General features: G+C 31.7%; 1 protein-coding gene across 1 annotated transcript; it reads right to left on the bottom strand.

The window, feature by feature from the left end:
- Positions 1–1,340: 1,340 nt before the first annotated feature.
- Positions 1,341–5,069, bottom strand: LOC120119407 (SH3 domain-containing protein 3-like). Its single transcript, XM_039139215.1, has 11 exons — positions 4,902–5,069; positions 4,012–4,134; positions 3,770–3,839; positions 3,488–3,642; positions 3,109–3,210; positions 2,801–2,998; positions 2,641–2,703; positions 2,465–2,554; positions 2,198–2,272; positions 1,626–1,778; positions 1,341–1,591 (listed from the first exon to the last, which is right to left on the bottom strand). The coding sequence occupies exons 1-10, from the start codon at positions 4,959–4,961 to the stop codon at positions 1,659–1,661; spliced, it is 1,056 nt and encodes a 351-aa protein (XP_038995146.1). The 5' UTR covers positions 4,962–5,069; the 3' UTR covers positions 1,341–1,591; positions 1,626–1,658.
- Between the last annotated feature and the right edge of the window lie 7,727 nt (positions 5,070–12,796).

The following is a 12,796-nucleotide window of genomic DNA, read 5'->3' as shown; positions in this document are numbered from 1 at the left end:
TCTTCTTCTTCAATATAGATTACCAGCTTTACCCAGCTCTACGGAGTTGACTCCCTAGACCCTGGTGCCCCTACACAAAAAAAAAAAAAAAAAAAAAACAAATGGATTTCAGCTTTCCTCGACTCCATTTCAACACCACCCATATCACGAGTAAACAAATCACAATGATAACATAGCCTTCTATCAGCTTTCTGAAAAAAGAGAGAAAATTATTTTCAGTGAACTCATTGCAAGCTGAACGGAGAGCTCGAGAATTTCTCCATGACTTGCTACAACAGGAAAAGTGCTTGAATATGTAGCTAAGTGTCCTAGGGATCCAACTGCCACTCTTTGTTTAGCCCAAGTCAACCTCTCTTTCAGAAGCTCAACTAAGGGAGGAATTATACCATCATGCACAGCAATTCTTGCAAACTCTTCCATGTTTATGATGTATGATCCAATAATATGTGTGGCGCGCGTAATAAGGAGTATATGTATCCAACGTTAAAATAAATGATTTGTCAATTTTTTCATCTTTGCAATTGTTGAATCATGGGTTTATCAACACATCACCATCCCGTCGCAGTCCCCACAAGCAGCCTTCATTGCTCCATGTTTTCTCCTGGTATTTTTTAAGCCTGACTTGTAAACAATTCGGTTATTAATTAATTAATTAATTAAATCCTCACTTCACCTTTTCATTTGGGTAACTATTTTTATGATTGATTGGTCTTGTTCATTTGAGATACAAGTTTAAGAAAAAGAAAAAGACACAAACGTGTATTTTCTAATTATCATGTAACACTTCTATTAAGGAAAATCAATAATCAAAGTCAATCATACCGAAAATAAAAGGGACTATTAATATTATTTACCCAAAATAAAATGGCATTGTTTTTAATGCAAAAAGGGGATTGAATACCCAGTTTTGGCTTTGTTTTGCTTTCTCAGTTTGAACATTGAATCCATATTGCAAAGCAAACCAGGACAAAAAAAGGAAAGGAGGTATGAGAACTTACGTAGCCAAAACCATTGACAGATCCACAAATATTTTTAAATGTGAGCATATATATGTATTAACAACAGAAATTTTGTGAAGACAAATAAAATTTCAAGATAGACACTATCAGTAAAATGGATAACTAACATAAAGAAATTCGGATTTTAATGCTCACCCTAAACAGCACTTGTATCCGCCACTGATGATCAGAACATAGAAACATATATGAACTGACCTTCGGGCCGAATGTTTTTCAATCAATGATTATTTTCAATGTGGAAAAAAGATAAAGGAAGAAACAGGTAAAGCTCAAAACGAGTAAAAGACTCTATTTGCTTTAATCGTTCAAAATAAAACCATCTTCTACTAAATCATAAATAGTACACACTTACAGGATGGAAATATAAAACCGGTCCGTTCATCCGATCAACACCACGATGCAGTCAAAGACACCATGCATTTTGTCCAAGTCAACGAAATCTTCACTTATGCAAACATGGATGATATGCTTTAAGTGATCGCCAAAGCATATAAACACGAGTGCACGGTAACCTTTTTTAGTATCGGAATAAACACAGAAAGCAAAAGAATGAACAGGAATCATGCAAAGAAAAAGAAAGGTAAGCCTTCATTTTGCCTCCTTTTCCGGAGAGATAAAAGCTTAACTCATGATTGTAACTCAATAGGCTTCACCGGCCAGATTACTCGTTGGAAGTCTCTGGCGCTTCTCAACATAAGCTGATGGAAACCACCCGGCTTTGCCCTTGCATTCTCCTTCTGACCATCCAGTTGGACTTACCTGTAAAGTATTTTAAGAATCTTAACAAACTAGAAATCCAACCCGACAACAAAATAAACGAATGCTAAGACGTATGTGGTTCTATTAGTCGTAGTAGTAGTATTTCTGTAGGCATTAAATCAGAGGCTTATGCCAGGGTCAATCAAATGCATGACTGAAAATTACAAGACCTAGAAAATCCAGTAAGGTATCTCTTTTTTTTTTACAAGACAGTAAGGTATCTCTTGGCCAATATTTCATGTATATAGCGGATTAGTTGCAGGCTATGAATCACAAGTGAAGAGGTATCCAGCATCATTCTTCCGTTTTGTAAGATTGAAAACTTCAGCTTAGACTTGTATCTACGACTACAACATAAGTCACACCAGACTATTGAGCTAAATTCGACCTATATGCATAGCCGAAGGAAAATAAATTACCTTTCGCACAACAACAAAGTCGCCTACCGACAAGCTCAGTTCCTTCTCAGATGAAGCAAAAAAAGGATGCATTGCCTGTGACAAGAAACTCAAAATATTAGTGGTTTACATTTCTAAAGGGGTTCAATATGTCAGTGGAGCCTCTCAAGTTAAGGCAATTACTTGGTTCATTCTAACTTTATAAAGAATGTATAAAAAATATTAAGGTGCCATCTCCGACCATTTCATGCTTTTATGAAATACAAGACCAAGATTGGTAAAACTTACTTCAGCCAAATAATACATTGTTTTATCTGTGCCATTCTCAGGAACAATCACAGGTGGAGCAGATTCTTTGCGCTGTTTCTCTGAGACCATCTATCAAGTTCAAAAAAAAGATATAAGTTTACATAATTCGAAAATAAAAAGGTTCTTTACCAGAAACAAGAAATCCAGGAAATAACCTCAGCTTCAATCTCATTAAGAATAGCAGCGACTCGTAAATGATAAGTCTTTTCCCCTTCAACCTACAAATGCATAGATGTAAATCTTGAATATCGTATATGAAATTAAGGCATGCTTCCATATGGAGACAGTATATACAGAAATAGTGTGCACGTATACCATAGCTACAAGCCTTTGTAAAGTCAGTCTTTGCTGCTGTGCTTCAACGGCAGCCAATGCAGAAGAAGCTTCTTTACCTAGAACTGCCATATTTGCTTTAAGTTCCTGCATCTTTGCTTCAGCAGCATGCAACTTCGCAACGTTTTCTGGAATTGGAGCCTCTCTTATCCGTGCTTGTCTTCTGGAAATCTCTACTGCCTGTTTACAAATCATATTTAGTATCAGTCATGCATTTTTTAAAGCAATCCTAAGAATTGGGAATTGAAACTGATGTTTAATATACGGAAAGTTACCGCACGGATACTTACCATGGCCTCTGCTTCCTGCCTCATTCGACTATAGCGTTGAGCAAGATGACGAGCATCTTCCAAAGGAGCACCAGCGGCCATTGCTCTCAAGGGATCCAAGACCTTTTTTTTATGAAACAGACGGGTCATGTTTCTAATGGCACTTGTTATTCTCAATCAAAAGTAACTAAAGCATGCAATAGGAAAATTTTCTTCGGATTATGGACATACAGATTCTTTGAATAAATAAAAGTACATAGTCACATTATATTTAAAAAGGAGTCCAATGAAAGCATCATACTCACTTTGGATTGAATGTGTTTACAAGTACTATAACTAAAACATATTTTATAATATGATAAAAAAAATTCAAAACACATAACATCAAATAAATGTTAACCTGTTGAGATAACAGCTTAATCAAATCATCTTGCTCCTTCTCTACATGTTTACGGCCATCACCATAAATGGCTGCAGCTTTGGCAAGAATATTTTCATTGATGTTTTCACTGTTTTCGGTTCCATATCGGCAGCATTCTTCAGAGAACTTGGTTCCTGGTTATCATAAAGATTAAGAACCATAAGTACAAAGTTTTATCTTCAAAATATATGTTATTTACTTTGATTGCACATATTTCATGATAGGAAAATAAAATTAAAAAGGTACTGATCAATGCTTCACCTGTTTCCATATACTTATACCCAATGGCTGTAAAAGCCTCTGCAGCTTTAATAACATCTTTTTGGAAATCCTGAAAGGAAGATGGGTGAATTCATTAAGCAAAGACTCGATGGATATATGAAACCATATAGATATAAAAAAACTGAACATTCGGTCTTTTTCAACAAGATCACGGATAATAAAGGAATATGACATGAGTTTCGAATTGCATTTTGCAAACATGCGAAGGAAATGCGCCTTACCCTTGCTGAACGTGTGAACTTGTACAATTTGTCCAGTTGTAGATGTCTTTGCATCTCAATCTCATCAATAACTACAACATCTGAGCTTTCATAACCAGTTCCACTAAATTGCTTTATTACAGCCTGCAAAACAAAATCTTTCTAACTTAACAGGAGAGTATATATATATACGTTTAAAGCAACACGGAATAACATAAACATACAAGAATTACAAGTAACTTATCAGGACTTAATTCAATCAAAATTTAGCTTTCGGGTAAAGGATGAAGCTTTGCAATAACAAAAGGCACAATGCCAAAATTTGTCCCAACATTTACTAAAGTGATCATTTTGGTCCCATTTTTTTGGATCATTTTGCCTCCAATGTTTCATTTTAGGGCAAAAGTACCCTAGCATTAGACTGAATAGTTACTTTGACCCTTATTATTTTTTCTAGAGCATTTTAACCCAATGTTTCATTTTAGAGTAAAAAGATCAGTATTTTAGAGCTTTAACAGTTTGTTAATTAAGGTTTTCCACCCACAGAGGAATTTTTTTACTCCAAAATGAAACATTAGAGCTAAAATACTCCGAAAGAATAATATGAACCGAAATGACATTTTTGGTAAATGTTGGAGGGCTAATTTTGATATTATGCTTTAACAAAAACCTCTAGAATTAACTTCACAATTCAATAGTTAATTCTTGAAACATATAAATTAGACCCCCAAAAGTTCGAGAAGCCAAGTAATAAAAATATTCAAGTATGTGATAAAAGAGTAAACAATGTTCTTTGCTTTCATTGACCCAGATTTTCTCCATCATCCTAAAAACCAAATGAAAAGAATCAAATTCTCAAAAAAACCCATAAAAATAAATCAAAAGAGAGTGAAGGGTAGTGATTAAATTGCCTGTTGTTGCTTGGCAACTTGATCTCTGAGCTTGCTGGCTTGCCTTCTAAAAGCATCCATTGCTGCTGCTTCTAGTTTCTTTCAACACAACGAAATGGATTTTTGCAAGAAAAATAAGAACTGAAGGCTTCTAGTTTCTACAAATCTGGATTTTATTGTATTGATGGATCGACTTATCAGATCTGGCAGCTGGCTGTGTTTGAGAGACAATTTCGCTGTCCTGAATTATGTTCCTTCGGATTTTGGACCTTTGGATCGGTTGATGCAACTATTAATGGGCTTCATCTTGGATGGCTATGAGCCATATCATATTTATTTAAGGGTTCAATTCACACACAAAATAATTTGGAACTTCATGGATTATTTTTATATGGATCATATGTATATTGTTTGTTTATAAAGTTAAGTGAATGAATATAAACAAAATTTTCATTTATATATATGTTCATTTTTTTTAATTTTATTTGTGTTTATTTTAAAATTTTATTTTATACATCTTATTTAAAATTTGGGTAAGGTACATAAATAATTCATCGACTATAGAGTGTTACTTTGTTCAGTCTCTCAACTATTAAAAGTCATAAAATGGTCTCTAACTATAAGGCATTACTTTGTTGAGTCATCCAACTATTAAAAGTTATAAAATGATTACTCGACTACTCATATGTTTCAAACACGTCTTTTTTAAGAAAAAAAATTTACGATTGTTTGAGTTGAACGTTAACATACTAATTAGGATATGATAAAACCTAATCTCATAATCATTTGATTTTTATTTTGTGGATCAACGAGTTCGTTTACATTATGTCGTCGAGCTAGTGCTTGAAACATCATACCATCGAGCCAGTGATTTGAAAGCAACATTTGTGTCAGTGTGCATCATTAAAATATGATTTTATCATATCTCAATCAACAAGATAACGTCATGCTCATATGACTATCGATCTTTTTTGACAAAAAAGGATGAGTTCGAACATATAAATAGTCGGATGATCATGTTGTAACTTTTAATAATCATGAGACTCAATAAAAACAATATCTTATAATTAAGGATCATTTTATAACTTTCAATAATCAAACAACTCATCAAAGTAGTGTCTTCATTTATGTACTTTACCTTAAACAAGTTTTTGTAGTTAATATAAATGCACTCGCTCTAAAATATATTTATAAATTCATCACTATTTGATGGATAACGTGACATATCTCCTTTATAGGAAGATATATAAAGAAACTGAATTTAGTTAGGAGCAAAAGAAGACAAGCTTTCTTCCTTGGAAAGAAAGCTATCTGAATTGTCTAGTTTAGGGATTAAGTTATTCGATTTTTTTACTTAGAGAATACGTAATATTCTATTTGATTAGGCCCATATTTCGTCTAACGGTTTTAATCACATATCCACATCAATTCATAGATATATCAAATCAGTTTATGATTCAAAAATTCATGACCTTACAAAATTCAACTTATTCAAGTACCCTTTCCTAACATGTTAACATTGCGAACTCCATAAATTTTACTTGACAAGAACAAGTCTTTGTTGTAATTTTTTTTGTAAGTTATATGATTTATAAAAAAATATACATAAATTTAAATCAGATATCTTATAACCCAATCAGATATCTTCACAAGTTAAGACACATATTATTATTTTAATATCCGTAGAACCAGATACATCACCAAATACTCAAAAATATAAAAAATAATTATTCTCCACAATATGTTTTACCCATACCTATCAACTAAACTAATACAACTTCACCTTCTAATTGTAATCGAGAAATAATTATTCTCCACAAATATGTTTTACCCATACCTTAAAAATCAATCACAAGGGGGTAAATAATTCACCATTCTCACATCTAATTGATTTGACAAATAATTTTATATTAATAGAATAAATTTATAAAATTTTAGATGGATAAAAATAAAATTTATCAATAAAATATAAGAAAATTTAAAATCTTATGGCATAGCGTAAATAACATTTTGTTCCAAATGCAGTGTTGAATGTTCACTCTTAAAAGAGTCACAGTCGTATCTTAATATCCATGACTAATGTATTTCAGCATTAGTCGATTAAGCTTATACCCATAAATGAAAGCGACTTAATCTTTTGTAAACAACTATTACATATAATTGTAACGGTGTCATCTTCAACGTTTTGTGTTCTAAGAGAAAATTTAAAAATAAACACATATAGAATGAAAGTATAATCCATACTTTAAATAAATAATTTAATATTACATTAATAAATTGTAAAAAATAATTAAATACAACTAAGAGAGAATAAATATAAAAAAAAATTGAATGTGTATATGATATGGAACTTGATTTTGAATGATAATTGAAAAAAGAATGATGTATTATTTTATTGTTAGATTGAGATTGGAGATTACTAAAAGTTAAAGGATACTTGATAAATTGAAGAATGAAATTTGAAAAAAAGAGAAAATATGAATTAATTTAATTTAAAATTGAACGAATTAATAAGAGAGATAAAAGAAGAGGGTCAAAAATTGAAAATTTTATAGAATTAAAAAAATAAGAATCTCAATTAAAAATATAGGAATTAGAAAGATTTAATTATAAATATAAAAAAAAATTAATTATAAATATAAAAAATTGGAGGTTTTAAGCTACTAAGTGTCCTCCCTAAGAATCGACCTAAATGGTAGGTAAAAGATCATAAAATAATAATAATTATTATATAAATTTACATAAAATCAAATACAAATTAGAGAGAACTAAAAATAATTTTATTATAATTGATAAAAAATTATTAAAGTACTATTTAAAAATATATCAAATTTTAAAATTCTAAATAAAAAATTTGGAGCCCGCAGCCCCTCTCACCTATTACGCTTTATCACTTGGTTTGGTACGATAGTGCCTACTTTAATTTTTTTTTTGGGGGTAAGCTACCTTTTTAGTTATCAAATTATTATTTTAGTTATGTTTTAATCGTTTAATTATTTATTTTTTAAAATTATCATTGATGTTATATTTTGATTTTATTTTAATTATATGTTATTAAAACATGTTATCATTACCGTTAACTTTTTAACGATAAAATGACCAAAATAAAATTAAAATGAAATTAAGATGATAATTGATTAACTAAATACATAATCTACCCTATTTTTTATTATCTTGTACATAAAGGTATAAAAGTTATCAATTTGATATGAATTCCCCAAATCACGTGAGGTTTAGAGCGTAAACGTGGAATCAACAGGGGCACGAAAATGAATATTCAAATTATTCTCAACAGGTATTCACTATTCGGCATTCAGATACTGTTGGAAAAAAAACCCCTCACTATTCCATGCATTCACTTCTCTTTTATTCTTCCAAATGACGTTTCTTGGAAGATGAACTTGGTAAATAGTTCCGTAAAACACCTTTTAGGTCCTCTAGGTTTTAAAATTGCACAAACCGCTCCATCTCAGAAAAGAAGAGTTATTTAGAAGGACCACAATTTAGTTCATGTGAACTTTAAAAGTGAGCAACTAAGGATAATTAATAAGAGCTTTAATGTTTTTTGTGTTAACTATGTATAATTCTAATTGAAATGATAATAAATTTAGTTCATGTAAACATTAAGTTAATTTATTACATAATTATACATTATGTAGATGTTAACAACTAAATTTGTAAAAAAAAAGAATAATTAATTATGATAAAAGTGACATAATATGTAAATATAAATATAAATATTTATTATTATGTCAATCAAAATTATATGACTTCATCTGAAAACACTAATTTTGTTATTAATAGTTTTTAATTACCCACTTTCAAAACCAACAAGACTTCATTTTCTCTCTTTTTGAAATGGACCAATTTATCTAATCTTGAAATTGAGAAAAAACTAAAATATCATTTCCCTATATACTAGAAAATGGCAGAGGTTTTTAAACGGAATCGTTTTGGTCTTATTTGTTGTCACGTGAATGACGCACGTGGTACCAATCAACAAATTCGGTTTAGTTGGGATGTGTCTTATTTTAATCAAATACCAAATTAATTTTTTTTTAAAAAAATCATATTATCCTCCAAAACAATCGCGATTAAAAATGGTAAAAAGGTTGAGATAATGCGTTGGGTGCACCCACCGAATTATTTATTAAGATAGGTCATTTGCTACAGTAAATGGTGAAGACGATGTGTAATCGTGGCGATCTGTTGAAGACTCCAAGATTTCTATGCGTCTTCAAACTAAAACCAGACAGTGAAGACGCCGTTCAATCTGTGCGTCTTAAAGGTGAGGACGCCAGGATTATCGTGCGTCTTCAACGCATTTCCCGTGCCCCTGCAAAGTTGTTGGCCTATGGGAAAAAAATAAGCACGGTTGAAAAGAAGCCTTTTGCCCTGCATCTCCCATTTCCTTTACGCTGCAACTCCCATGCCCTATGCCTTACACCTCCCATTCATGCTATATGTGTATGAAATGAAATTTATTGTGTTATACGTGTGAAGTCAGATTTGTATAAAAAATTAATTTTAGATGTATATAGACGAGTTGGGAGAAGGTTGGAGTATTCTATGATTGAGCAGAAAAATTGTGAAGAAAGGGCAAGCAATCAATTGGAAGAAGGAACATTCAATGGTACATTTGAGAAAAATTTTAATGAATTTTTCTTTCATTTTCTTAAGTAAGTATTTGAATAATTTATAGAAATTTTTATATTTGGCCTCGTATTGTTCTGTTAAATGATATTGATGTGTTAATTTGTAGATTAAAGAGTGGGTAAACAGTTGTTTCAAGATTTTTTTTGTTAAATCAAGTCGAGGGAAGAAGTTCTCAAATAAGTAAGAATAGATCACTTGTTCAGTATTACTATTTATTATTATGTGTATATCACTTTTGTAATATATTTAGTTTTTATTTTACTTATGAATCATTACTATAAATTTTTAATAGTATTGATGTAGTAATTAGATTAAAAATGTTAAAACAGTTAGATTATTTTGTCCTATTAATTATCGAAAATACGCGAGAAAAATATAATTATTATTTATATAAAAGCAAAATATTGTTAGAATATTTTATGTTTTTTGTTATAAATATATATTTTTCATATAGAGAGAAAGATGAGCAACAAATTCTTCGTGATTGTCCATTACAATGGACATATTATAGAGAATGAGGTCGGTGTTATTTTTCAATCTAAAATACCTATATATATGATGTTTAAAAGAGACATCGCATTTATAGAAACGAAGGAGACCATATAAAGAAAAATACGAGCTATAATTGATGGGTTGAGGTACAGGTTTATGATAGGTCTCAATCTAGTCATGTATGCTACAATACCACTTTGAAGGAAATGATGATATTAAAATCATGATTGAAGTACACGACTCAATAAATATTTCAATTATTGAGTTATTTGTTGAGGTGCATAAGATATTTGATGTTCCTGGGACGTCAAAAAATGTGATTAGAAATTAATCTCAAATGACTTTCGGAAGTGAGTTTGAGGACCCGACATATAGGTCGATAAACAATTTTATGGCGATGTTGGAAAGTACAAATGAAGTCGGTGGGAAATCGACAATAGCAGAGTATGGGGCAAGAAGCAATTTAGAGGAATTAACTATTGATATTGATGCTGAAAATCGTTGGAGAGAAACACATGATGATTCCAGTGAAGCTGAAGAAATTGAGGAACCTAATTTTGTTAACGATTTTAAGTTTAGAAAAAAAGAAATGAAATCTTAAGTCTTTATGCTCATTAACTGTTTGTTAAGTTCATGTGACATATGTGGCTCGCATATCAATATATATATATACACATACATAGGCTATAAGTGTTACAATTATTGATATATTCTTGTAAAAATATTGTTAAAAATATTTTTGATATTTCGATATAACAAATTAAGTTAAATGAATTTTAAGATTTTTACAAATGATTTTACAATTTATATGCGATTCAATTTATCGAATATCAAATTATTACTCCAAGTCTTTGAAGATCAATTTTAATCCTTACTAAATGTGTAAAATTGTGATTTGTACTTAAACTATTTTTGAAACAATTTTCACAAAGTATTTTAAACCAAAATCAAGCCTTAAATCAATTTTTCAAAGGCATGCACCGATGCATCAATACCATGCATCGATGCATCAATGAATAAATTGAAACATCGAATGCATTCCATGCACTGATGCACTCTCCATGCATCGATGCACTCTGATTTAATTAAAACATCGAATGCATTTGATGCATCGATGCACAATCCATGCATCGATGCACCAGGCTATTTTTCAAACATCGAATGCACTTCATGCATCGATGCACTCTTAGTGCACCGATGCACTAGGAGTCCAACGGTTAAAATATTTGAAATTTTACACTGATGCACTGATGCATAATGGTCATGCATCGATGCATGAGACGCTCACACCCATAAAATTAATTGTTTTCACACAATAACGGCTCTATTGACTCCACTAATTATCACCAACGTTCATAATTGATTCAAGGAGTATTTAAACAAGTTTAGAAGCCATTGATCAAAAACAAGAAACATCAAGCAACTAGAATTAAGAGAGAATCAAAGAGAAAGCATCAAACCTCAAGTTTGAGCATTTCAAGCCTATTTTCCATTCAATATTAATTTTGCTTTCAAGAACACTTTTGTGCTCAATTGTATTTATTCTTGAGTGTTCTTTTCTTTGTTCTAGAATTGTGCAAACAATCTCCCTTGTGAGGATTTCCTTGTAAGTTTACAAATTTGTATTGTTCTCTTTGGGAGAGAGTTTTTCTCAAGAATTTGGGGTATAATTCTTGAGGGTTTGTAAGGTTACTCTTTGTCCTTAAAAGAAAGAAAAATTAGTGAATTTGTGGAAAATCCTTAGTGTGGATAGCTAAGGTAGTGGACGTAGACTTTGATTGAGAAAGTCGAACCACTCTAAATCACTGTGCAAATCTTTTCAATTTTCTGCAAAAGCTTCCACCGAAATTTTTAATTGCCAATTCACCCCCTCTTGGCCGATTTCGTCGATCGATTAACTCAACAATTGGTATCAGAGCCTCATTCATTTGAAGGTTTAATCGCCTCTTGAGTCGATTCGGGAAGAGTTATATCGATTATCAAGTCATCAATGGCCTCCGCTTCAAATTTCGACTCTGGTCTCGATTCGATGCCCGTCAACAAGCCTCCTTTCTTCAATGGAGCTAACTATGCCTATTGGAAGAATATGATGATATACTTTATTCAAGCAAGTGACATGGGAGCATGGAATGCCGTAGAAGAAGGATACATCAAACCTCTCACTCATCCAAGGTTGTGGAGTGAATGAGAGACAAGAATGTTCCAGCTCAACTCCAAAGCCATCCATATCATTTTTTGTGCTCTTGGACCAGATGAATACGGAAGAGTTTCATCGTGTACAACCGCCAAAGAAATATGGGACAAACTTCAAGTCACTCATGAAGGTACCGATGAGGTAAAGAAATCTAAAATTAGTATTCTAACGCATAGCTATGAAAATTTCAGGATGAAACCAAATGAAGATATCAAAGCTATGACGGATAGATTTTCAATGATTGGAAATGGCCTCAAATCATATGGAGAGATCATTTCAAATGAAAAGCTTGTGAGGAAGTTAGTCTACTCCCTCCCAAAATCGTGGCAATCAAAGAAGACGACAATTATCGAGTCTAAGGACTTAACGTCCTTAACTATTGAAGAGCTAATTGGGTCACTCCTCACTCATGAAATGATGCTCGAAGATGAGGTGGACCTCGACAAGATTGATGAGACACCAAAGGAGAAGGAGAAGAAGAAAAACATTGGAGTTGCTCTCAAATCAACAAAAGATGAGAGTGATTCGAATGACGATGACGATGACGAGGAAATGGCATTGTTTGCCAAACGGT

The sequence above is a fragment of the Hibiscus syriacus genome, unplaced genomic scaffold, assembly GCF_006381635.1.
Source record: "Hibiscus syriacus cultivar Baekdansim isolate YM2019G1 unplaced genomic scaffold, ASM638163v2 tig00110332_pilon, whole genome shotgun sequence".
Lineage (NCBI taxonomy): Eukaryota > Viridiplantae > Streptophyta > Magnoliopsida > Malvales > Malvaceae > Hibiscus > Hibiscus syriacus.
Note: the sequence above shows the minus strand (reverse complement) of the source record. Positions and strands in the feature narration are given on the sequence as shown.